The 26,483-nt window shown below is 38.5% G+C and overlaps 1 protein-coding gene across 4 annotated transcripts in view; it reads left to right on the forward strand.

Annotated features, from left to right (window-relative positions):
• Positions 1–23,545, forward strand: part of SPATA17 (spermatogenesis associated 17) — a 233,922-nt gene extending 210,377 nt beyond the window's left edge. For 2 of the 4 annotated variants that reach the window (XM_065936725.1, XM_065936728.1), the window contains 2 exons: positions 8,431–8,513; positions 12,070–12,316. In XM_065936725.1, coding sequence (XP_065792797.1) covers positions 8,431–8,511 — 81 coding nt within the window. In that variant the 3' untranslated portion in view covers positions 8,512–8,513; positions 12,070–12,316. Of the gene's footprint in view, positions 1–8,430; positions 8,514–12,069; positions 12,317–23,393 lie in introns of those variants that run through there. The other 2 variants (XM_065936726.1, XM_065936727.1) reach the window with 2 other exon arrangements.
• The last annotated feature ends 2,938 nt before the right edge of the window (positions 23,546–26,483 follow it).

Here is a 26,483-nt window from a genome sequence, read left to right on the forward strand (position 1 = left end):
GCCAATTAACTCTTGTTTATAGACTATGGAAAATCCCAAGTACTACCCAGACTTAACTGTGGTCTCTTTCAGGAAATATTTTCCTATATTTGATAGTCAGCTGAAAGTTCTTGCCATTCTCCTTTTTTCTGTGTCTCTCTGTGTGTGTGTGTGTGTGTGTGTGTGTGTGTGTGTGTGTGTGTGTGTGTTTAGCTCTAAAGAAAATCTTTGCAATGCGAGTATATAAAAAGAATATTTTAAGCTGACCAATGTGTGCATAACCTTTGGTTTCCATCCTTCCCTTTTCATCTTGGAGGTTTTTTCTACTCTAGTGTATCAGCTCTGCCCTGCTTACCAACATTGAAGCTGGTAGTGAGTATCTGATGAAAAGCTTTAAATAACTAGATAAACAGCACAGCTGCCAACCTAAAGTAATCTTACACTTTGAGGGTGAGTGGCCCAGGAAATTTGCTCTTTGTCATTTTGACTTGGGTTTGAAAATGGACCTGGGCTGCATTCCAGCTCAAAGAGCCGTTCACTTCCAAAGAGTCCTAAATTGTCCCAAGGAGCTCATTTTGGCAGTGGATTATTTGTGTTTGGCTGGGCATCCTAATGGCAAAAGCTGTCTGCTCTGGCAAGCAAGGGCTGTGGCAGGATTTAGAATTACATCCCCAGTGTTTTTCCTTGATGAGGTTATTTTTCAGAGAAGCCGTCCCTCACCCCTCATTTCAAAAGTGACAATGCACAAGTGTTGTGCTGGTGGTTTCTTGAACTAATAAATAGTTTCCCAGGGCAGGGTGGTCTATTTTATATGTTTGAGGCATATTATAAACGAGGACCAGCACCCGATTTTTTCTGAAACCAAAGCCGATTGGATGGCATCACCGACTCAATGGGCATGAGTTTGAGCGAACTCTGGGAGATAGTGAAGGACGGGGAAACCTGGTGTGCTGCAGTCCATGGGGTCACAAAGAGTGGGACATGACTTAGCGACTGAACAAAGCTGTCTTAATGGCAAATCCAGCTCTTTCTATATCAGAGGTAACAGTCCATTGGTTCAATAGGGCCAGGTAAGAAAGAGGGCTTGCCTTGTGGCTCAGCTAGTAGAGCATCCGCCTGCAATGCAGGAGACCTGGGTTCAATCCCTGGGTTGGGAAGATCCCCTGGAGAAGGGAAAGGCTACCCACTCCAGTATTCTGGCCTGGAGAATTCCATGGCCTGTATAGTCCATGGGGTCGCAAAGAGTCAGACAGGACTGAGCGACTTTCACTTTCACAAGAAAGTGGGGTTTTCAAATAAAATAAGAACGACAAAGAATTTGTGAAAGGTTTTCTATTGTGGGATGTAGAGGACAGGTACTTGAAGAGTCAGTCCTTGTTTATCTACACAACTCTCAATGCCTGTTGTCTGATGCTCCCACTTCCCTGTGAGGGATCCTGGGAAGACACAACCAAGATTTGGTGACCATTGTTGTTGTTTAGTTGTGAAGTCACGTCCGACTCTTTGCAGCCCCATGGACTGTAGCCCGCCAGGCTCCTCTGTCCATGGGATTTCCCAGGCGAGAATACTGGAGTGGGTTGCCATTTCCTTCTCCGGGGAATCTTCCAGACTCAGGGATTGAACCCAGGTCTCCTACACTGCAGGCAGATTCTTACCGCTGAGCCGCCAGGGAAGCCCTTTGGTTTACCGTTAGTTGGAAGCTATGTAGCAGGGCGCTGATACACTGTAGATGTTCAAATGTTAGTGCAACGTGCAGGTTAAAGTATAGAGAATTCATTACTGCCTCAATCGTTATGTCAGAGGAACCCAGAACCAAGTACACAAAAATGTCCAAAGGGATGAGGGAAGAAAATATTTCAACTTCTATTTATCTTTATTTCATTTGTGTATCTATTTCACATTATATTTACTAATCAAAGTGTTACACATATATAATTTCAAACAGATAACCAAAATATATTGAGGATGCTTAAAATATTTTTACTGATGGAAGATATCAAAATCCTTTCAGTCCTGTTTCACTGCATTATTGTACCATTATCAGTCTCTCATATGTGTAAATGGAGTTTATTTAACTTTTAAAAGCACATGGTGGGTAGAACATGAGTAGATTTTTACCCTTGAATGAAAGACAGAAGAAGAAACTAATGGTAAGTGCCAAGTGTTTTATCCTATTTAACCCTCATACCAATCCTGCAAGATATCTCCATTTTATAGATGATGAAACAGAATGAATTAACAAGTGCTTCCCGTGCTTTTGTATTCCGAAAGGAATTATAAAGAATTGATATTGTCTCTTCTTTGTTTGGTATCATTCACCAGTGAAATCATCTGGGCCTGCTTTGGAAAGTTTTTAATTGCTTATTCATTTTTTAAAAATAGATACAGACCTTTTCAGATTATTTCTCCTTGTTTGAGTTTTGGTAGACTGTGACTTCCTTGACTGGTCTATTTCACCTAAGTTATCAAATTTATGAACAGAGTTGTTCATAAAATTCCTTTCTTATTCTTTTAATGTTGTGGAATCAGTAGTGATGGTTCAGCTTTCATTTCTAATATTTGTAAGTCATATGTTCTTTCTTTTTTCTTAACCTGACTAGGTGTTTGTCAGTTGTTGAAAGAACTGGTTTTTGTTTTGCTGATTTTTTTCTGTTGATTTCCTGTTTTCAAATTCGACTCAGATTTTATTTTCTTTGGCTTACTTTGGATTTAATCTACACTTTTTCTAGTTTCCTAGAAACTAGTTTCTAGTTTCTAAGTGGAAGCTTAGATTAATGACTCTAGATCTTTCATCTTTTCTACTATATGATCTCCTTGTTATAAATTTCCCTCTAGACACTGCTTTTGCTGCATCCCACAAATTGTGACAGGTTGTATTTTAGTTTTAACTCAAAATATTTTTTTCTTGACATTTTTTTCTTTAACTATATACTATTTAGTAGTATGTTATTTAATCTCCAAATATACTCAGAAATTTTACAGTGTCTTTTTATTATTAATTTTCAGTTTAATTTCATCATGGTCTAAAAGCATACTTTGTATGATGTCTACTGTTTTGAAATTGTTGAGGTATGATTTACGGCTCTGAATGTGGTCTATCTCGGTGAATATTCCATGAGAGCTTGAGAAGACTGTGTGGTTACTGTTGGATGAAGAAGGCTATAAATGCAAATTACATCCATTTGAGTGACAGTGCTGTTCAGTTCGATTGTATCCTTACTGACATTCTGCCTGCTGGACCTGTTAGTTATTTATAAAGGAGTATTGAAGACTACAATGACAGTAGTGAATTTGCCTATTTTTTCTTGCAGTTCTGTTAGTTTTTACTTCATATATTTTGATGCTCTGTTATTAGGTACATACACATTAAGGACAGTTATGTCTTCTTCCAGAGTTGACCCCTTTATCATATAATGCCTATCTTTATTCCAGATAATTCTCCTTGTCGTGAAGTCTGTTTTGTCTGAAATTAATGGGTCTACTTCAACTTTCTTTTGATTAATGTTAGATGGTGTATTTTTCTCCATCTCTTCACTTTTAATCTGTTTTTTTTTTTTTTTTAATTTAAAGTAAATTTCATATGGGCTTCCCTGGTGGCTCAGATGGAAATGGCAACCCACTCCAGGATTCTTGCCTGAAAAATCCCACAGACAGAAGAGCCTGGTGGGCTACAGTCCAAAGGGTCACAAGGCGTCGGACACGACTGAGTGACTGAGCACACACACAGGCTTCATGTGGCCGCTGTGTAGTTGGGTCTTGTTCTGTATCCACAGTCTCTGCCTTTTATTAGTTTATTTAAATACTAATTAGTATATTTTAAATCACACTTAAAGTGGTTATTAATATAATTGGATTAATATCTATGTATTTTTATCTTTTCCATTCATTACCTTATTCTTTGTCGGTTTTTTGTTTTGGTTTTGTCTTCCACTCTTTCTGGTTTTGCTAGTTTTAATTTGCCATTTATATGATTTCATTTTTTTCTCCTCTTAGCACATCAATTCTACTTCTTTAAAAAAATTTTCTTAGTGGTTACTCTAGAGTTTGGAATATGCGTTTATGACTAACCCAAGTCCACTTTCAAATAATGCTATATTATTTCATGGACAGTTCAACTACCTTATAACAGATTATTCCCAGCTCCTGCCTCCCATTCCTTATAATATTGTTTTCATTTATTTATCTTATCCATAAACTATAATCACTGATCATATTGTTGTTGTTATTATTTTGAATAAGACTGTTATTTGTAAGATTAATTAAGATCTTTCCCTTTATTTATTTTTTCTCTAATGTTCCTCATTTTATGTAGAAATAAATTTCTAATGGATATCAGACAGTAAAAGACAAATACTACAAGGTATAATTTATATGCATAAACTAAAAATAATACAAAAAAGACTTATTTATGCAAAATAATGCAAAACAAAAACAGATTTACAGATATAGAAAACAATTACTGGTTGCCAAAGGGGAGAAGGAAGGACAGAGGGGAAAAATTAGGGGTATAGAACTAAGAGATACTAAATACTATTATAAAACAGATAAGCAACAGCATATATTATATAGCACAGGGAATTATAGTCAGTATCTTATAATAACTTTTAATGGAGTATAACCTGTATAAATACTGAATCACTATGCTGTACACCTAAAACTGATAGAGTATTGTAAATCAATTATATTTCATTTTTTTAAAAGAGGAAAAAATTAGAAATAAAAATTCTAAATATCAAAAATTGTTTATTATAATAAAATAAAAAACATAGTTGTGGCTTCCCTGGTGGCTCAGTGATAAAGAGTCCACCTGCCAATGAAGGCAACACAGGTTCGATCCCTGGTCCTGGAAGATCCCACATGCCACAGAGCAACTAAGCCTGTGAACCACAACTATTGAACCTGAGCTCTAGAGCCCTGGAACTGCAGCTACTGAAGCCCACACGCCCTAGAGCCTGTGCTCCACGAGAGAAGCTACCGCAATGTGAAGCCCAATCACTGCAACCCGAGAGTAGCCCCCACTCTCCGAAACCAGACAAAAGCCCGTGCAGCAATGAAGACCCAACACAGCCAAAACTAAATATATAAATACAGTTATAAAAATACATATTAAAAACATAGCTAAAATTATCAAAATTTAAACTAAGATCATTTGCACAAAACTAATATTTTCATTTACTGTCTTGAAACCTAGATTATTATTGCACATATATATTTATAAAACAAGCTATTCATTGTCCTCATCTTCAGGGTTCATCGTTGCCCACAGTAAAAAATCACAGTAATGCTTCACACATGTACCTACCTTCAGACATTCAAGTTTAAAAGTAACATGAATTACTTACTTATCTCAAAATATACCCTCTCTGTCATGAGCGACTCTTGCAAATGCTACGTCGATTATTGAGTGCCCCTAGAATCAGAGTATAAAATAAAAAGAAAGCCAGAATATGGATTTCAATACCCCAAGAAAATAATACTTCGTTATATAAAGTTCTGTTGCGTTCATGCTATCCAAAAGGAAGGATTTTGCTTAAATTAATGAATTTGTCTTTTACTTAAGCAGTTTTGTCACGCAGACTTTTTTCATGCTCTAAAGCAGTGTCTGTTACAACCTCTTGTCCTTCATGTCGCTTGGGCTTAGCTTTTGTTCCATAAACACGAAGCAACAGATGTGGGGCTTTTCCCTGGGGCCTGAATAGCGTTATTCATAGAAGCCGATACTTGGAGTTGGGGCTCTATTGTACCAGAGGGGAGAGCCAGATCACTAGTGACAAAGGTTCCCGCATAGTCTTCAATACATTTATTTTCTGTGTGCTTGTAATGCAGGAACCCTCTAAAGAGGTCGACCCTGGGCAGAGGTCCTTCCTTCTGAGGTTTTCTTAAATAAAATTATTCCCAATCGTTTCCATTGAGGATAAACATCCTTTGCAAAGGAGAAGCATGCTTTTATATGGTCTGACCACTTACTTATAAAATCCACTGTCGATTTAGTGTTTTACCTCTCTAATGACTGCCCGTTTAACGTACTTGAAAAGCATTCATTTCTGTTCTCAATCAAATGCTGCTTCTCTGGTTACTCAATGAAAAATGATTTGCCCCCTCTTCCTTCTGCACTTCTTCAGCATTTGTGTGAATCAGTTCTGTGATCCCTACCACAGGTGTCCCTCTGTTTTAAGTATTTGGATGTTCCCTTTCCATTCATTCACTGAGCAAATACTCTTTTGCACAAAACAAGGCACTTACCCGCATGAAGCTTATCATCTCATGCAGGACACAAAATAAGCGCATACTATCACAGAGTAGTAATAGCTATGAGGAAAATAGAACCATTTAAAATGATAGAGAGGTCCAGGGGTATTATTTTATGTGCAGGTAGTCACGAAAGTTCTCTTTGAACAGCTATATGATGAAGGGGAGGAATGAATCATGGGGATGCAGAGATAAAGCCATTGAGGTTGGAGGCATCTCCAACTATAAAGACTGAGAAGTAACGTGTTCAGTAAGCAAAGGTTTTGCTAGAGACAATTCATTGAGGGGAAATGCAGAAGAAAAATTGTGTCACCAGAGGAACTAAATCTACCATTGTCAAGGTCAAGGTAAAACATGTAGACTGTGAGCTCTATGCAGACAGGGGCCCATGCCATTGTGTTGCTCAGAGCTTCTCCAGGCTGTCATCTACAACTCTCAAAAACTATGTATTTGACTCACAGGTTTAGAGAATGAACCTACGGTTACTGGAAGGGATAGTTAGGGAGCTTGGTATCGACATGTACACACTGCTATATTAAAATGGATAATGAACAAGATCCTCCTGTATAGCACAGGGGACTCTGCTCCGTGTTATGTGGAAGACTGAATGGGAGGGAAATTTGGTGGAGAATGGATACATGTTTATGTATGGCTGAGTCACTTTGCTATGCATGTGAAACTATAGCAACATTGTTATTTGGCTGTTGTTTAGTCACTAAATCATGTCCAGCTCTCTGGGACCCCATGGGCTGCAGCACGCCAGGCCTCCCTGTCCATCACCAGCTCCCAGAGTGCACCCAAACCCATGTCCATTGAGTCAGTGATGCCATCCAACCATCTCATCCTCTGTCACTCCCTTCTCCTCCTGCCCTCAATCTTTCCCAGCATTAGGATCTTTTCCAATAAGTCAGCTCTTTACATCAGCTAGCCAAAGTATTGGAGCTTCAGCTTCAGCATCAGTCCTTCCAATGAATATTCAGGGTTAATTTCCTTTAGGATTGACTGGTTTAATCTCCTTGCAGTCCAAGGGACTCTCAAGAGTCTTCTGCACAGTTAGAAAGCATCTGTTCTTCAGTGCTCAGTCTTATTTATGGTCCAGCTCTCACATCCATGGGCTTCCCTGGTGGCTCAGATGGTAAAGAATCTGACTGCAATGCAGAAGACTGGGTTTGATCCCTGGGTTGGAAAGATCCCCTGGAGAAGGGAATGGCTACCCTGGAGAATTCCATGGACAGAGGAGCCTGACGGGCTACAGCCCTTGGGGTCACAAAGAGTCAGACACAACTGAGTGACTTATATTTTCACTTTTTTTTCTCACATCTGTACATGAGTACTAGAAAAACCATAGCTTTGACTATATGGACCTTTGTTGGCAAAGTGATAACTCTGCTTTTTAATGCACTCTCTAGGCTTGTCATAGCTTTCCTTCCAAGGAGCTAGCCTCTTTTAATTTCATGGCTGCAGTCACCATCTGCAGTGATTTTGGAGCCCAGGAAAATAAAATCTGTCCCTGTTTCCACTTTTTCTCCTTCTATTTGCCATGAGATGATGGCACTGGATGCCATGGTCTTAGTTTTATGACTGTTGAGTTTTAAGCCAGCTTTTTCACTCTTCTTTTTCACCTTCGTCAAGAGGCTCTTTAGTTCCTCTTTGCTTCCTGCCATTATAGTGGTATCATCTGCATATCTAAGGTTGTTGATATTTCTCCTGGCAATCTTGATTCCAGCTTGTGATACTTCCAGCCCGGCATTTCACCTGATGTACTCTGCATGTAAGTTAAATAGGGTGAAAATATACAGCCTTGTCATACTCCTTTCCCAGTTTTGAACCAGTCAGTTGTTCAGTGTCCAGTTCTAACTGTTGCTTCTTGACCTGCACACAGGTTTCTCAGGAGACAGGTAAGGGGGTCTGGTATTCCCATCTTGTTAGGAATTTTCTATAGTTTGTTGTGATCCATACAGTCTTAAAAACTTAAAAAAGAAAAAAAAAGAAAAAAAAACTATGTGCTTAAGAAAGCTTCATGTATCTGGCTTTCAACTAGTAAAAATTAACTGCTAATTTTTTTTTTTTTGAGGATGTGATGGGAAGTTTGCTGTGCAGTTAGATGATATCTACCTAGCAATTTAATATAACATAAATTATAACAAAATACCGTAAATCAGTTAAGACCTGTTTGGTAATTGTTGATGTCTTTCCTCCTAGGATTTCCAAACTGTATTGCCGTCATTTGATCTCTTCTCAAAGTATGGCAAAATGTATTCAAAAGCCGGACAAATTGTATAAAGGTATGCATTTTTGCTAAAAGGTACTTCAAAAACGACTATAGTAAATAATATAAAAAATCAAATGAGATTGACAACTATGAAGCATTTAAAAAACCACACTACTATAATTTATGAAATATAGCTCCATATATTTCTTTCATTCTAGTCTAATGGTTTTCAACATTTGAAAATCATGGATTTTGTATTTCAAATCTCTTCAAAATAAACTCAAAGTAGAACTAACACCTGAAATACCTTCCTCTTTAATTAAAACAGTAGATAAATAGTTTTACATAATATAGCAAGAAAGTATTGATGGTATCCGCAACCTAAAATATTTCTCATTACTGTATGGATACAGTATTGTTTAAAATACTGTATTCATAATGTGTTATTTAAATTGAGAGGTTCCTTTAGGGAATTTCAATTAAATAGCATCTTGGGTCTCTGGTGAGCAGAGTTTGCAGACTGGAGAACAGAGATTGCCACATAAAATTCAAGATCACAAAATAAACTCTCAATGAATACTGCATTTAATTACTAAGGTGTTTTAGAGTAGAGAAGTGATTACAATCAAAGGAAGCCTAATCAGAGGTATTCTGACATTTTCAGCCAATGTTAAAGGAGATATTGGATGAAGACAGAATAGAGCGCTACAGTTGAAGGAAAAGAGACAGGAATGTGCAATCAGGCTAGTTAATTCCCCAGGGTCCTCCCACACCAAGAACAGCTGGGGAAAGCTGTGGTCTGTTGGAGAGAACACAAAGTAGATACAAGCAACTATGTTCTTCAGATTTAGTTAGTGTTGCCTCTCTCCCCTTTATAACTGGATGCTTCAACTGGAAGTCAATAATTAAATGCAGAGAGGAATAACCACTCTGTAACTCCTCCAAAGGAATACACAAGGGGAAATATGAAATATTCTGAGCTAATAGAAAAACATACATATAATGCCAAATGGAATTACAGTTTCAAGGTTTATAAAGTATCATTACCCATTGGAGTATTTATCTAGTATTCATGTTTCACAGCATGAAGTAGCCTAAATAAAATTTTTCATATCTGTATGACTTCAGGTTTTAAAGCAGAGATGTATCCTGTTCATAGTGGCAAGGTTGAAAACAACTTGAATATTCACTAGTATGTGATTGAAGTTGCTCAGACTCTGTGACCCCATGGACTGTAGCCTACCAGGCTCCTCTGTCCATGAAATTCTCCAGGCCAGAATACTGGAGTGGGTAACCATTCCCTTCTCCAGGGGATCTTCCTAACTCAGGGATCGAACCCAGGTCTCCTGCGTTGCAGGCAGATTCTTTACCATCTGAGCCACCAGGGAAGCATTTACTAGTATATGTTAAGTTAAATGATAGACACATAAAATGTGACAATGTTAAATATGTTAACATAGATCTTTCCCTATTAATTTGAAAAAATGCCTACAATATACTTCTAAGAGAAGAAAGCCGGATTCAAAGATAACTGTGTAGTCTGATTTCATTAAATATATATATATGTGTGTGTGTGTGCATGCATGTATGTGTACACATGCACACACACATATAATGTATATGTATATATAAAAACATAATTGCATGTGCTTATTTATTTATTACATATGTATGTATGCATTTGTGTAAGGCAAAAGTGTTAATGGCAGTCATCTCTTGATAGTGAGATTAGGGGTAGCTTTTAGGGGGATATTTCTTTATGGTCTCATTTTTTGAAATTTTTATTTAGTCAGACAGGAGCAAATTGTAAAACAAAACACTCGAGAAGGAACTACTTGCTCTTCCCTACCAATTACAAAGATGTCTTGACTTTATTCTACTCAATCATAATAATTTAGAGACAATTATCTTTTCCTTCTGAAGACAAAATAATGGCTGGCTAAATTATTTATAAGACAAGGATGAGCAACAAATGTTTCACCTTCCTTTTAATTAAAAAGAGTGCACAATACACAAATATGTGAGAGACATTTTTAAAAACTGTTCATTCGCTCTTCTCTGGGATTTTTAACTATTTTGTGAATTGAAAATAATATCAAAATGTCACCTCCTCCTCTTAGAAAGGAAATTGATATCTAGCATTTAATTTTGGTAAGTGATGGGTAGCAGCCTTAGCCGATGCTCTTCTATTAAGATTTCATTTCACCAAATACAACAAAGTGCTTCTGCTCTTTGTAAAGAAGGCTGAGTTGGGAATACTTGTCCCAGAGTGTTGAATAAAGATGCCTTGGTAATTTTGAGAGCTATCTATTTGATTGCTTCAGCTTCAAGGTAGTTCATCACTTCGCTATAATTCACCCACCGTTGTCTCATCTCATACACCCATATTACACTTTCCCATCAGTCCGATTAGAAGTACTGATGCCTTTAGCAGATTAATCTCCCTTCCTTTTAGCATGTCTGAGTTTAGGATAAGCAGAGCCAACACCTAACCGTTATGATTAACGCAGTAAGACTTCAGCCTCTGAAACTGCTCAGAGTGAGTTAGATTTTAAGCACATATATCTCTACTCTCTGATTAGGATGATTCCTTTTAATTTCTTTAATTTTGTGTAACCACTCACTTTTGGAACCTTAGATAGTTTCCAAAAGGCACCTTTGTCTAAATCAGAAGGTGCTGTATCCCATCAGCTCACTCTGCCATCTTTTAAGCTCCATTCATCTTTCCAGGTGGAAGCGTCTCTTTAAAGGTTAGAGTGGAGAAAAATTAGCACCGTAAGATGAACTCATTGGTTAGTCCAACATCAGTGTGAGTTTTCTGGCATGATGAGCTTTTCACTTTTCTCCTGTCTTTTTTTGTGATGGGCTTTGGCCCAAGCTATCATTCTGCTAAAAAGTGCAATTGTGAGGCCATATGAGATTAATTTTAATGGAAGTATTTGTTATGTGTGAAAAGCAGAGTACTTGGTTCCACTTTTCATAAGAATTTGGCATGGACTTGACTCAAATCACTAGGAAAAATAAGTTTGGTTAGTACCTGAATTGGGAAAAGGGTGAAATCCCATTGTTGTTGTTTTTTCCCCAAAGGAAATAAGGTCTCAGCAGCTGTGCAAGGAAAAAGGACGATACATGAGGGGAGGGTAAGAATCAGGTATAGAAGCTACATATGTGCCTGTTGGGGTTAAATTTTTATGTCAACGAGAAAGTTGCTGTTCCTGGTCATTCAGGTTGGCACTATGTGAATTCATAAGCCTTCTCAGTTTAGTCATAGTGAACTGGCAATAAACAAGAATCAAAATATCTGTAGTGTTTTTATCCTTTGATTAAAGATGATGTAACAAACCACTTACCTTTAGGAAGAAATTCTGCTGTAGTTCCTTTATGACTGAGGTACGCTGGCTGAATGCTCCCTGAGACGAATGGCACACACCATCCATGCTGTTGACCAAGACCTGCAGAGGTGTAGACAGAGATCAGAGAAAAGAGTGATTCTAGCAAGGTTAGGAACGAGTAAGGTCAGTTAAGCTCAAACCCTTAACTGAGCTTAACTCTAAGTGAGGAATATTTAAATAGAGAATTTGAGAACTCCTGTTATTTTTCTTCTTTCACTTTTGCTGTTTTGATTTTAGACAACAAGACAAAATGTAAAAATGAGATTATGGTGTGAAGTGTGTTGAATAGAAGACCCCACTGCATGGGATCCTGGATTCTACTTTGATGGCGCCTGAATAACCTTGACCCACATCTATCAGCCTCTGAAGTATTTCCCATTCTCTCTCTCTCCTGTCTCTCTCTCTGTTCTCTCTCTTCCTCCTTCCCACATCTGTCCAAAGAAGAAATTGAAACAGTCTCTGGTTCGTTCAAAACTCTCCAAGTCTAAAAGGAACATACAAATGAGGATCCTATAGAAAATACACTTAAACCATAATTATTATGATTCAATAAATGTAATATCTTACAGCTGACTACTCATGAATTAACTCCAGTGAGGGGGAAAAAAAAAAATATATATATATATAGTGTAGTGGGTCTTTTACCTCTGAGAATGTCTGTCACAACCATAACCCCTGGTGACCAGAAGTACCATAAATGATTCCCCTGAAATGGCCTCATTCCACTGAAATGGCCTGACACTATTGCCCTAGTCACAAGTGGTGAGGCAGTGTTGGGAGCCCAAGAAAAAGGGCAGCTAGCATGAAGAGTGAGTGATAAATGGTTTGAAGAATGAGTGGTTTGAAGTAGTTTGGTATGAAGGCTGTGCTCTGAGGGAAACGGTGATTTGTCAGACCAGTTAGAACCCTCCTGGGATGTTGAACTTGAGACACATAGACCAATGAGGATGGAACAGATATGTAGACACTCTCAGATACAAAAGACATTTGCAGTTCTTTGCTGAACAGAGAGCATCTGCTTGTGAGCATCTATCCAGCTCATTGTCTTCACTTAGTAAGTGACTTCTGATTGAAAAACAAGTATCTGACTCATTAGATTATGAAATTTTAGAGTATTCCTCCTAACCCTCTGAATCTTTAATAACAATTAACAATCTACTAGGTATTTTGTAGATCCTGGGCCAGTATTCATTAATTCTGACCTTAGCATGGACTTGTAAGACAACTGCCGGAATTAGAAAAAGTCTAAACATTGCCTCCTTCAAAGTTACATGACAAGTCTTATGATTCAGTCTGTAACGTTGCCCTCCTCATTATGATAGTCTAAGCTAGAATTTTTCAAACTGTTTGGTTTTATGAGGAATTATGTAAGAGCTTATAATTTGTGAAGTTTTATATAAAGAGGATTAAAAAGCCAACACATCACTTTGCCAGCAAAGGTCCATGTAGTCAAAACTATGGTTTTTCCAGTAGTCGTGTATGGATGTGAGAATTGGATGTAAAGAAGGCTGAGTGCCAAGGAATTGATGCTTTCAAATTGTGCTGGAGAAGACTCTTGAGAGTCCCTTGGACTGCAAGAAGAGCAAACCAGTCCATCCTAAAGGAAATCAGTCCTGAATATTCTTTGGAAGGACTGATGCTGAAGCTGAAGCTCCAGTACTTTGGCCTTGTGATGTGAAGAGCTGGCTCATTGGAAAAGACCTTGATGCTGGGAAAGATTGAAGGCAAAAGGAGAAGGAAGTGGCAGAGGATGAGATGCTTAGGTAGCATCAGGGACTCAATGGCCACGAATCTGAACAAAGTCTGGGAGATAATGAAGGACAGGGAAGCCTGGCATGCTGCAGTCCATAGGGCTACAAAGAGTCAGACTTGACTTAGCAACCAAACAACAGCAACATCTGAAAAAGATTCATTTAAAAAAAACATTGTCAATCCTTTTCTTTTAAAAAACAGTTACCATTCATTTAGAGCCAAATTTGGTAAATATGTTGGGAATTATAATAAGTGTAGGTTTGTAGAAAACTCAAATAAGTAATAATAACAAACTTTTAAAAATAAGACATTTATTGCAAGGAGGAATTTGCTACACTTCGGGATGGGGGAATAGAAGTAGAATAGAAAAATATGTTAACGGGTGTTATGAACTATCTTATGCTGTGAAGTGTGAGAAGTTGAGTAGAAGTAACTAGATTCAGAACAGATCCGAGTCCTTTGACACTTGATGCACTGAGTCTGTGCGTGCATGTGTGCTAAGTTGCTTCATTTTGTCTGACTGTTAGGGGCCCCATTGACTGTAGCCTGTCAGGCTCCTCTGTCCATGGGATTCTTCAGGCAAGAATACTGGAGTGGGTTGCCATGCCCTCCTCCAGGGGAGCTTCCCGACCTAGGGTCACGTCTCTTGTGTCTCCTGCACTGGCAGGGAGGTTCTTTGCCACTAGCGCTGCCTGGGAAGCCTGTATTGAGTTTGTACCAGATGACAAAATGGATGATTCAACTATCAAATTTCATTTACTCTAGAAGCGACTGATGAAAGAAAAAAACAAGATATTATTGGTGAGTGGGGAGTATACAACTTGGCCTCTCGCTGTGATGGTTTCTAACTTTACTAAGTCTAGTTTCACTCTACCCTGATTATTTTTTTCTTTTTTTATAGGATGTATTACTTTATTGTAATGGAATCAATAATTCCTGTTCTCTTCTAATAATAATCTTAGGAGACTGGAATCTTATTATAATTGTGCTACTTGTACTCACAATATTCAGGGAATCCATGCTTTTAAAATAACTTTCACCATTAGATTATGAACTATTGCATAGCCTTAGTGCTCCAAATTTACCTGTCCTGGAAATTCAGAAGCAAAATTGTGGGTAATAGAAAATTGTGAATTGCCTGCTCCAGTCTGCACGTTTCACATGTAGTGATCTACCTTCCTCTCTATCCTTCTCTCTCTCTCATGTTATAGCACAACGCCCAAGAAAAAGAATTCCTGCTGTTGACATAGTCTTGAGAACTGCAAAGTATTTCATGATTCAGAATGCCAGTTTTATCTGTCTCACTGATACCCAAACTCTTGAATGATTCAAGTGCTCTGTAGCCAATCTATGTAATATATTCATTTTTCACCATCCCACACCCCTGCCTACCCCATACATACATTTCTGATAACTATAGAGGTATCCAGATGAACCAAATATGACTTCACATTGAAGAGAAAGAAGAATGAGATATGGCATCTTATTAGCAAATATAACTGGGGGAAGCAGTCTGTTTCTTCTGAAAAACAACTTAACTGTCAGTTCATCAACTTATATGTACTTTCTTTCCTACATTCCCTATATGAGCTACTCAAAGAAATTAGCAAGTGTTTGATGAAAACTGGTGATGACTCCATCACCCATCTTATTCACCAAACTTAACTTTGTATGAATATTGACCACTAAAACATCAAGAGCACTGTGGATGTCCAAAGGCACATACCTTGAGAGCATTCAGAATGGGATGAAGTTCTATCCTGGTGTTAGAGCAGACAAAAAATACATCATCATCTGTATTCATTTGCTCAGGTAGCCATAACAGAATAGCAGACTGCGTGGCTTCAACAACAGAAATTTAACTTCTCACAGTACTGGAGGTGGGAGTTCTGTTTAGTTCAGTCACTCAGTCGTGTCCGACTCTTTGCGACCTCATGGACTGCATAGTGCCAGGCCTCCCTGTCCATCACCAACTCCCAGAGTTCACCCAAACTCATGTCCATTGAGTCGGTGATACCATCCACCCATCTCATTCTCTGTTGTCCCCTTCTCCTCCTGCCCTCAATCTTTCCCAGCATCAGGGTCTTTTCCAATGAGTCAACTCTTCGCATGAGGTGGCCAAAGTATTGGAGTTTCAGCTTCAAACTCAGTACTTCCAATGAACACCCAGGACTTATCTACTTCAGGATGGACTGGTTGGATCTCCTTGCAGTCCAAGGGACTCTCAAGAGTCTTCTCCAACACCACAGTTCAAAAGCATCAATTTTTTGGTGCTCAGCTTTCTTCACAGTCCAACTCTCACATCCATACATGACTACTGGAAAAATCATAGCCTTGACCAGACAGACCTTTGTTGGCAAAGTAATGTCTCTGCTTTTTAACATGCTGTCTAGGTTGGTGGGAGGTTCAAGATAAAAGCGTCGGCATGGAGTATTTCTGGTAGGCATCTCCTCCTGGCTTGCAGACTGTTCTCACTGTATCCTTGCATGGCCTTTCCTGTCTGTACAGGCACACTCCACATCTCTTTCTCATCTAATGAGATCACCAGTCCTCATGAGTTTAGGGCTGCATCTTTAAGGCCTCATTTCAACTTAATTACCTCCTTAAAGTTTCTTTCTTTAAAGGCATTTCACTTTAAGGATAGGGCTTCAACATATGAATTGGAGGGGGTGGAAGTCACATTCAGTCCATAACATCATCCCAAAGATGGAAACCTATCTTCGACTTTATCACACAATAGACTAAGGTGATTGGCACTTCCATTAACCGTTGTCCAGAAGACAAAGTAAATCTTTTTTTAAAGAGCATCTTGAGTCACTACATGTTTCATAAGCAATGAATATATGCAATGAAAAACAAATGAACAAGAAAAAACCTAGGAAGGGGAAAAGCCTTAATGAAATGGAGATGTTATCTACTTGATAAAGAGTCCAAAATTCCGGTCATAAAGATGCTAACCAATCTCAGAGAAAGAGCAAATGAACTTGGAGGGAACTTCAACAAAGGGATAGAAAGGATAATAAATATCAAATGAAAGTCACAAACTAAAGAATACAATAGCTGAATTGAAAAATACTAGAGGAATTCAACAGCAGCCCAGATGAAGCAGAAAAAGAATGAGTGACCTGGAAGTCAGTGCAATGGAACTAGTATAGACAAAGTAGAAAAAAGAAAATAATAATTTTAAAAGTGACGACAGCCTAAGGGACCTATGGGACAACATGAAGTGGAACAACTTTTACATTATAGGGGTCTCAGAAGGAGAGAGAGAGACAGAGGCAGAAAATTTATTTGAATAAATAATGGCTGAAAACCTCCCTAATCTTCCTGGAAGAAGATCCAGGAAGCCCAGGGAGTTCAAATAAGATGAGCCCAAAGAGATCTACACCAAGACACATTTATAATCAGACATTAAAAACAGAGAATCTTCAGCAGCAAGAGAAAAATAACCTGTTCCGTACAGGGGAACCCCTATAAGAGCGGAAGGGGATGGGAGGCAAACAAACCAAAACCCTGGAGAGTACCATTCTCGCTGAAGATGGCAGCTACTCCCCTGCCCCACCTATGAGAAGGCAGACCCAATACAAGAGAAGCTGGACATATTTCCAAGAAAATTCTCTACTTTAGGTGTTGATAAAGATTTCAGTTGCCAAAACGCTGTGAAAACGGTACAAAGTGCAACCAGACCTGATCTTGGCACCATTTCTTAATCTCTCTAAGCCTCAGTTTTCTCATCTGTAAGAGCTAGAATAATAATACTTTCCTCTCAGGATTATTAAGAGGACTGATTACATGTTAAAATCACTTAAGACTATGCCTCTAAATTCAGCAAGTGTCTCAATAAATGATCACTGTTATTATTATTTTTAATGCCAGTGTCCTCCCTGAGAAAAACTGAAAAGAAAAAAGGGCGCTAGCTTGAAACAAGGACACACAGCTACTGCTTTCCATGCTCATATTTTCCTGTCACCCCCATCTTTCTCCTCTCCCTGTAATTGACTTCCCATCTTAAATCTTCTTCTGCTATCACCCTGCGAAAGGCTCAGAAGTCACCACCAGTTGCTTAGAACGAAAATGGGAGTAGAGCAGCTGGAAGATCTATTTCTATTTCTGTTACACAACTTTGAGTCTCCAAACTCATTTTTTTTTTCCTCATAGAAACACTATGAAACCTGGTCCTTTGTTTCTAAAATTTTGTTCCCGTTTTAGAGAAATTAGGATGTGTGTTGGACTGGATTTTTTGGAGTAGCCCCAGACATCTAGCCACAATAAATAATATAGAGTTATTTTCAGAGGTAGGTTATTTTCAGGGAAAAATGATTGTTTTTTGAAAAATGAAGTTCAAAGAAAATTTGGTACATACCTGTCTTTTGACATGGGACTTCTTGTGCCACGTTATTAAGACTTAAATTTCATACATGTGCAAAATGTTCAGGGTAATCTCCTAAAGTGAAAATTCATATGTAATTGCATTTTCATTTTATCTTTCATTACTCAAACTACAAACACATATAAGAAATAGAGCATTTTACATTCAAAAATCTCTGATCCTGTATTTTGATAATATTCAACTGCAAAAATAAGAAAAATAAGAGACAAGCCTTGACAGAGAGATGTAAACCTTAAGGGTAAATGAGAAAGTAAATAAGAATCAAAAATTTATTTTACTAAATTTCAACCATCTACAGTTGATTTCAGATATTCAAGATGTGTTTGGATGTATTTATCTATCTGGCTGTTTGACTCAATATTTACACTGAAAATCAGTGATGTTCAATAATTAAGTATCATTTGCTTGGTGTATTTCAAATGTTCAAATTATTCTAATTAATATTTCCGAAGTCATAAGGGTAGGATTTGTTATCCCTATATTCACATGAAATTAAGCCAGAACAAGTAAACACATGTCACATGGAAAATAGCAAAATTGGGATTGGACTCAGGCCTAGTACAAGTCGTCAGCTCAGGCTCTTAGCTGTTATTTTGGAACGGCACCCCTGGTAGTGGTTGCTAAAAGTCCTCCAGAGGCCATGCCTTTGTTTCTTTCACAGGAAACAGCATCCTGGAACCGAGAGCCTATTATCAATCTACTCCTTCCTTTTCTTGAACAGTTTCACTCTTTGGCGCAGATCAAGGTGGTGATGGTGATCTCGTTTGCTGTACTTTTTAAGGTTCAGCAGAGCCAGCCCATTTCCTTGTGCCACTGTTATGAAGGAAGAAAGTGTTTTGTTTTTGTTTTGTTTTTTCATTGCAGTGAGTGACCTCATTTTATAAGGCAGGGCAAAAACAAGAGAGCAAGAAAAGGAACATGAAATCTCATTTTGAGAATAAAGAAAACAATCATTTCAAACAGTCCATAATTATGTATAAGTACATGTGTGTAGAATAAAAATGTAGAATGCAATTAAAACACTTGAAGTATCTCAACAAAAATTACACATGGGAATTCTGTGGTCCCACATCTTTACTGCCATTCTCTCTCAAGTCACTGGCTTATTATACCAGAATATCCTCCCTTTAAAGAAAAATAAGCAGAAATAAAGAGACCAAGTCAGCATCAAGAAGAGAAAAAAAAGTGAGAATAACATATTGGGAACAGAAACTGCAGTCTAACTAGTGCCTCCCCACCTTCATTACCATCCTTCCAAATAAATCTCCCTGCTCCTCTTGAGCTGGCAAATAAAAAAATCAACCCACAAGATATATGTGTGTGCTTCTCCTGATGAGCATCACCATCCATCTACAGTACGTCCCACATGCCAGTTTGAAGATAGGCTAGAGGGAGAATTAAAGACTTCAGAAAGTCCACAGCATAATCAAGAAGGCTTTTTTCTTCTGACTACACAGCTTTCATCTCTGTCTTCTGTGATTTTCTCCCCATCTCCTTCACTCTGTGGCAAAGACCCTGATTGCTGATGGGACATTAACTGATCATATAGTTAACCTTCCAGGGCAACCAATTGGTTTCAAATCTATGGTACCAAGGCCTTTGATAAGTTGCATTTTGGCAAGGACTGTTAATTCAGGTATATCCACATTTACACATTAGAATCTTTTTTTAAAGATTTTTTTTAATGTGGACTATTTTAAAAGTCTTTATTGAATTTGTTACAATATTGCTTCTATTTTATATATATATATATTTTTGGCTTTGAGGCATGTGGGTCTTAGCTCCTTGACCAGAGATCAAACCCACAACCCCTGCATTGGAAGGTGAAGTCTTAACCACTGGACCATGAGGGAAGTACCAGAATCTTGAATTCTGAGATTTTAAAAGATGTCCAGTATTTTCTTAATTTAAAAAATCTTTTAAAATACTATGGCAGGGTGCAGACATTGCCTCTAATTAGAATGAAATTTCAGTGAAAGTACTGAACATATTTACCTGAAATTGTTAGATGTTTTTCTTTATTTTTATCTCAATACAAGAAACACTGCTCTCGAAGGTGATTTTTTTCATTGCTTGAGGTTTGATGGCTTGTGGTAAATTTCCTAAAAATTTATTGATTCTAACTTCTCACACCTGCTGGGACTGTTTCTAAGATATACATATCCCTGCTTGAGTATTCTGAAGTCTTGAGAATAACTGCCTCTCAGGAGAGTATGTTCCATTCGGGAATTTTAAATTTATGTAAGATTTCTTTGTTATCTGTTATCTGAAGTCTAAGACTTCATGTTTTGGTACTAATTCGGTGCTTTACAGTGAATTAAGTTTCTTGTTCATATACTGTCCTTCAAGCATTTGGAAAAGATTCCATGACTCACCTGAGATTTCTTTTCTCCTTAAATATCCTTAGGTTCAAGAACTTCATCCTCAATTTGGCTCTGCTATTCCCTCTCCATGGCAGACATTGCTAATTACAGTCTTCATTTCTACTGACCAGAGCTCAGAATCCTCTACAGGGTCCCCACACAGCCACTGTCCCATTTGAATTGGAATGTGATGTGCTAAGTCCCTTCAGCTGTGCCCAACTCTGCAACCCCATGGACTGAGGAGATTCCAGGCTCCTCTGTCCATGGGGATCCCAGCGAGAATACTGGAGTGGGTTGCCATTTCCTCCTCCAGGGGATCTTCCCTACCCAGGGATCGAACCCATGTCTCCTGCATTGGCAGGCAGAATCTTTACCACTGAACTACCTAGAAAGCCTTTGGAATGTGAATTGAACCGTGAATTTAACCCCATTTGTTATTGTTGGGATTTTGGTTTCAATATGATAAAATTCAGTGAAGAGGAAGGTGGAGAGTGGATTAAAGCTCTTTAATAATTTGAACATGCTCTAGTTTGGGTATTGGTCCAAGGTTGATGTCAGCGTTTCCTTCGAATTAAATCAAAGAATTACATAGGATGTCAACCATGCCCTTGATGATGCAGATTCCATTAAAAATAACTGTTTCTGAGCAGATCATTGGAAGCAAAATACCCATATTTGGCAAGAATTTCGGTGCTAGATTATTAAGAGAACAAGGCAGTAAAAGTGAATGACTGAGTGGTATCTGTAAACATTATGTCAGAACTTTTGTTTGGCTTAGTTTAAGAAAGGATTAATTAGTTTCTATTCATTTTTATTCAAGTCCATATATTTCACAGCTTGTGTCAAACACCTCCAATCTAGAATATCCTCCCTTGACAGCTATATATGCTTTCTGTTCACAGCAGGTTTCATTTAGGAGAGCTATTTCTTTATGAAATACTGAAAGAAGGTTTTTAGAAGAAAATATTGCTTAGAAGCTTAATCTCCTTTTACACTCGTCATCACCTTCTGCCAAGAGGACTGGAGAATGTTCTATCTTTGTTGCATGAGATCATGCTCATCTACTGCCAAACTTCAGAGAGGCCACCCAGAGTACATATTTCTCCATCTGTCAGCACCAGGAAGCCTTTGCAATTTATGGATGGATAATTATTAATACAAGTTTGTGGCTCTTTCTCTGGGTGCAAGTCTCTGGGAAGAAGTTAGGGTGTGAAAATGGAGGGCCTATCTGTGATAAATCAGCGTTAAACTTGTTAGGTCTTATTTTATTTTTTTTAATAGTCAAGTTGCCTTCAAACAATAACAAAGTGCTCAATTTCTCCCCACTTGATCTATATATTCCATATATGCTTGCTGATGGCACAGACCGAATAAACATCAAGTATTTCTGCTTATGGCTAGAAATCACTATAACAAGAGTTTGTTTACTTAGAACGATGGCCCAAATGCCTTTGCTTATTAAGAATGGAAAAACTATTACGTAAGTAAATTTTCCATTGAAAAAAACCAAACCAAAACAAAACCAAAAACTCCAGGGAGATAGTTGGCCTGAAAGAAGGCCTTGGTGGCGAAATGGGTAAAAATTCTTGATAAAGAGTACTGTTGACTCAGAGAATGTTGGTACCTTGTAAATCTTGCTGAAGGACCTGGTTTAGGAGGGAAGATGATTAAGTCTGTCATAAATTTACTTTGAAGTGAGTGTATGATATTTCAGTGAAAATGTCCTATAGAACGTGAAGTTATGAAGTGGTGGTTCTGGTGAAAAGTCAGGACCCAAAATATAGATTTAGGCATCAATCAGGATATAGATTAAGTCTGAATCACTGATGGAATTAGTTCACCAAAGTAGTTAAAAAGGAAGTCTAGGAATAGAGCATAGAAGAGAATGTAAAGGGAAAAAAAGTGGAATAATGTAGACTGCTACAGAGGCCTAAGAAAAAGAGAGTTCAAAGAGGCCTTTATCATTACCTTCAAACACTATCCATGAATATGATGTCAGATGGTTAGAGAGAATAAGCTTATTTGCATTGATTTTCTTTATCACTGATGCTTTCAATTGCTTCCAGTTTCATTCAGTAACCAAACCATTCTCACCGATTTTTGTAATGTGCTTCTGTCCATGGTTATAATTCAGCTGTGCTGTGCTGGGCTTCGTTGCTCAGTCATGTCTGACTCTGTGATTCCATGGACTGCAGCCCACCAGGCTTCTCTGTCCATGGGGATTCTCCAGGCACGAATACTGGAGTAGGTTGCCATGCCCTCCTCCAGGAGATCTTCCCAACCCAATGATCGAATCCAGGTCTCCTGCATTGCAGGCAGATTCTTTACTGTCAGAACCAACAGGGAAGCCCAAGAATACTGGAATGGGCCTATCCCTTCTTCAGGGGATTTTCCCGACCCAGGAATCGAACTGGGGTCTCCTGCATTGCAGGCAGGTTCTTTACCAGTTGAGCTACCAAGGAAGTCCATAATTCAACTAGGTCATCATCATGATGACATGAACTTAGAAGTCCTCTTGACTAAATGTGATGGCTGCATCATCTCTATTTCATGGCATCTCTGAGCTCCTTAGCTAAGGATAAGAATGGAGTTCTGGTTATGAAATGAAATCCCTTTAAATGTAACACTACTTGATTGTTAAAAGTAAGGTTTAGTACTTTGGGATTATTAACATAGCACCACGACAGACTGAGCTAACTAGTTAAACATTTGATTCAAGTTGCACTGTACGTGCCTGATTGATTCAATGCTAATGGATCAACAGGTTATTACTTTAAAGAAATATATATATATGTGTGTGTGTATATATATATGTGTGTGTATATATATATATAAAGTATATAGTTCCTTTTAACAACTGGTTGTTAGCAAAGAGGAGGACAGAAAAGACAAATATTAATATATGGAATGTGATTTCTTCCAAGTGACTTGCTGAATAATGTAAAGTTTTTGCTCATTGGTTATGATGTTGATCCATGTTGTGAAAATTGTGCTCCTAATTAGACAGAAGACCCAGTAAACTCTTCACTTTTCTGTTTTCCATCTTGGCTCTTCAGTCCTGCAATTGAGTTCCTGTTCATCATGGCAGAGATCAACTAAATTCCCAGAAACAGATGGTGTTCCCTTTACTACCAACTCATCCCTCTATAGTTCTACCGTTGGCAAGGCCAGATGGAGTCACATCCTGAAATTAAACTTCTCACCAAATTCTTATAAAGTAAGCAGACGTGTTATTAATATGGACTTCTGGACGTGGAACAATACACAGAGATGATTGATTAGAAACTCTAATTAAAGGCAGCAGTGTGGAAGGACTGAAGCAGTGAGTTCATTCTGAAAATAAGGAGCAGATTTATATCCCGTATTCTTTGAGTCACAAAACTGAATCACGAATATATTCTCAAGTGGTTGGCCAAATGACCGTTGCTTGCTTGTGACTTGCATTTATCCTCAGACATCTAAAACTGCCAACAGGTAAATCCAGCAGAACTCATATGTGATATATTAAGTCTCAGGAATATTTTTTTACCTGGGTAGAGAAAAGTTGGAGCCAACTCAAACTTCTCTTAAGTCTACTGGTGTTTCGTTATCCAAAATTCACTTTAAAAAGCAAATCTAATGATATGCTTCGTGTGACAAGGAGCTTAGAGAGGTGCTTCACTACAAGAATTAGGAAGAAAATATTTGTTGTCCCCATGGTACAAACTGTAAAACCAACCCAGAGCAGAATGGAAATATTCAAAGCTACAAAGCTACAGGCTGGTTTCATCTGAGTTATTCCAAGTCAAGTCATTATTTAAATACCATTTTTAGTAACTCAAACTCAGTTATGTGGTTTTTTTTTTTACATCCTCTTAAGAGAACATTTGAAAACAGTAGACCATGACAGGGTTCCATTATGTAAATATATAAAATATTAAAAATATATCTATTTTAAAAAAACAAATGAATCACTCAATGAATGCATACAAGAATGAATGAATGGGAAGGTGACTTCGAAGGCATGAAGTTTACAAACATACCACTGTTATTCCATGTTTTTGTTCATTTGCTAAGTTGTGTCTGACTCTTTGTGACCCCATGGACTGCCAAGCTCCTCTGTCCATGGGATTCTATAGGCAAGAATACTGGAGTGGGTTACCATTCCCTTCTCCAGGGGATCTTCCTAACCCAAGGATTGAACCTGCATCTCCTGCATTGGTAAGCAGATTCTTTACCACCGAGTCACCTGAGAAGCCCATGGAGTATTATGATGCAGCCAAATAAATGTTGGGTTCCAGATATGCTATCAGCCTAAGCTAGCATTGATGCAGGTTACTGGAAGAGAGAAAACTAGCTGTCACCCTGGATCTCTAACAATAAACAAATTTACTTCAAAATCATTCACAGTAGTAAATTATGGAATATGTCCAAAACCTGGCATTCATTTTTCCTCATTAAATAAGTCTTCGAAAAAGGCTTTAAGTTATTTAAAGCATCTGATCAAGCAGGCTGTCTATTCACATAGCAGTTTATAAGTAAACAATATTTACACCTACTTAAGGAGATTTCCAAATAACCCAAGGTCTAGAAGAGGTCGTCTGTTTCTGCCTCTGTGGGATGTAACTACCTTTCAGCCCCTACGAGTCTCTAAGGCGTGAGGTCTTGTAAACTCACTAATATTTAGGATGCTTTGGGGGACGTGACCACATCATTCCTGCTATTTCTTCTTCTTCAAACCTTTATTACAGTTGTCAAGGAAATCTGAAGATTTTTCAAATGTCTAATCTCCCTGTCATGTTTTTGAGAGGTTGAATTTAGACACCTTTTTTTTTCACCCTGTCTTTGCTCAAAAAGGCCCAGGATGACAGGCCCACAGAGGCAGAAGATGGAAAAGGGCATTGAAAGTTCTTTTAGACTTTGGTAAGCTGAGAGTGATTAAAAGGAGAAAGGAGATTGAATGAGATCACTTTCCCAAAGCTTTACATGCTTTCTGATATAATGCTCTCCAAAGAGGCTTGTACAGTGAAGTCATTTTGGCTTTGGGGCTGTGCTTAGTGAAAGCCATGGATTTGAAGGAGCTTTCTGAATAGAGCTCTGTGGTAATACATCAATAAATCTGACCTATCATTGAGAGCAGCGTTTTTAATAGCAGGCTTGGCAAGGGAAACAAAATTTACAGATTACATGGCTACTTTATTTCACAGGAAAAAATAAAAACAATTATGCAATCCCTAATCCCTCTGATATAAGTTACTTTGCAATGACTCCTAGACACCAGAATGTATTAGTCAGGGTCTGATCAGGATACAAAACCATGTAGCAATTGGAATGTGAGTTTAACATAGAAAAATAGCATTATGTAACCATAATGCTAGTCAGAAGTATTTGCATGTGTGTGCATGCTCAGTCGCTCAGCTATGTCTGACTCTTTGCGACCCCATGGACTGTAACCCACCAGATTCCACTGTCCATGGGGTTCTCTAGGCAAGAATACTGGAGTGAGTTGTCATTTCCTCCTCCAGGGGATCTTCCTGAGCCAGGGATCAAACCTCTCCTGCGACTCCTGCATTGGAAGGCGGATTCTTTACTGCTGAGCCACCTGGGAAGCCCTGTAAGAAGTACAAAGAACTCTAAAGAATATAGGAATAACAGACAAAAAAGCAGCCACTAGCCCCATGGTTAATACACTGCATCTAAGGAAGAGAAGCTGCCTGCTGGGGCTTTTGGTGGGCTTGCCTCTGACTCAGGATTCTGAACCAGCAGAAAGTTGCTGTAAGTCTATCATTTAGGGTGCTGGGGAAAGCTCTTCACAGGAGGTGGTCTCTGGAGCTGCTCTGACTGCAAAGCTGCTGTGGGGTGTGAGGGTTCCTGGCGGTGCTGCTGACTGCCACACACTGCAAGGGTCAGACACTGGAAAGATTGTGGTGCAAGAGCTGGGTGCTCAGAAAGCTGCCCATACTGCTGAGGCCAAACTGCCCATCCTGCAGGAATCAGATGCTGAAGATGCTGGGCTTTCCAGGTGGCTCAAACGGTAAAGAATCTTCCCACAACGCAGGAGACCCCTGGGTCAGGGATCTGGGTCAGGCCTCAGGAAGGTTCCCCTGGAGAAAGGAGTGGCTACCCACTCCAGTATTCTCACCTGGAGAATCCCATGGACAGAGGAG

This window comes from Muntiacus reevesi, chromosome 5 (genome assembly GCF_963930625.1).
Source record: "Muntiacus reevesi chromosome 5, mMunRee1.1, whole genome shotgun sequence".
Classification (NCBI taxonomy): Eukaryota; Metazoa; Chordata; class Mammalia; order Artiodactyla; family Cervidae; genus Muntiacus; species Muntiacus reevesi.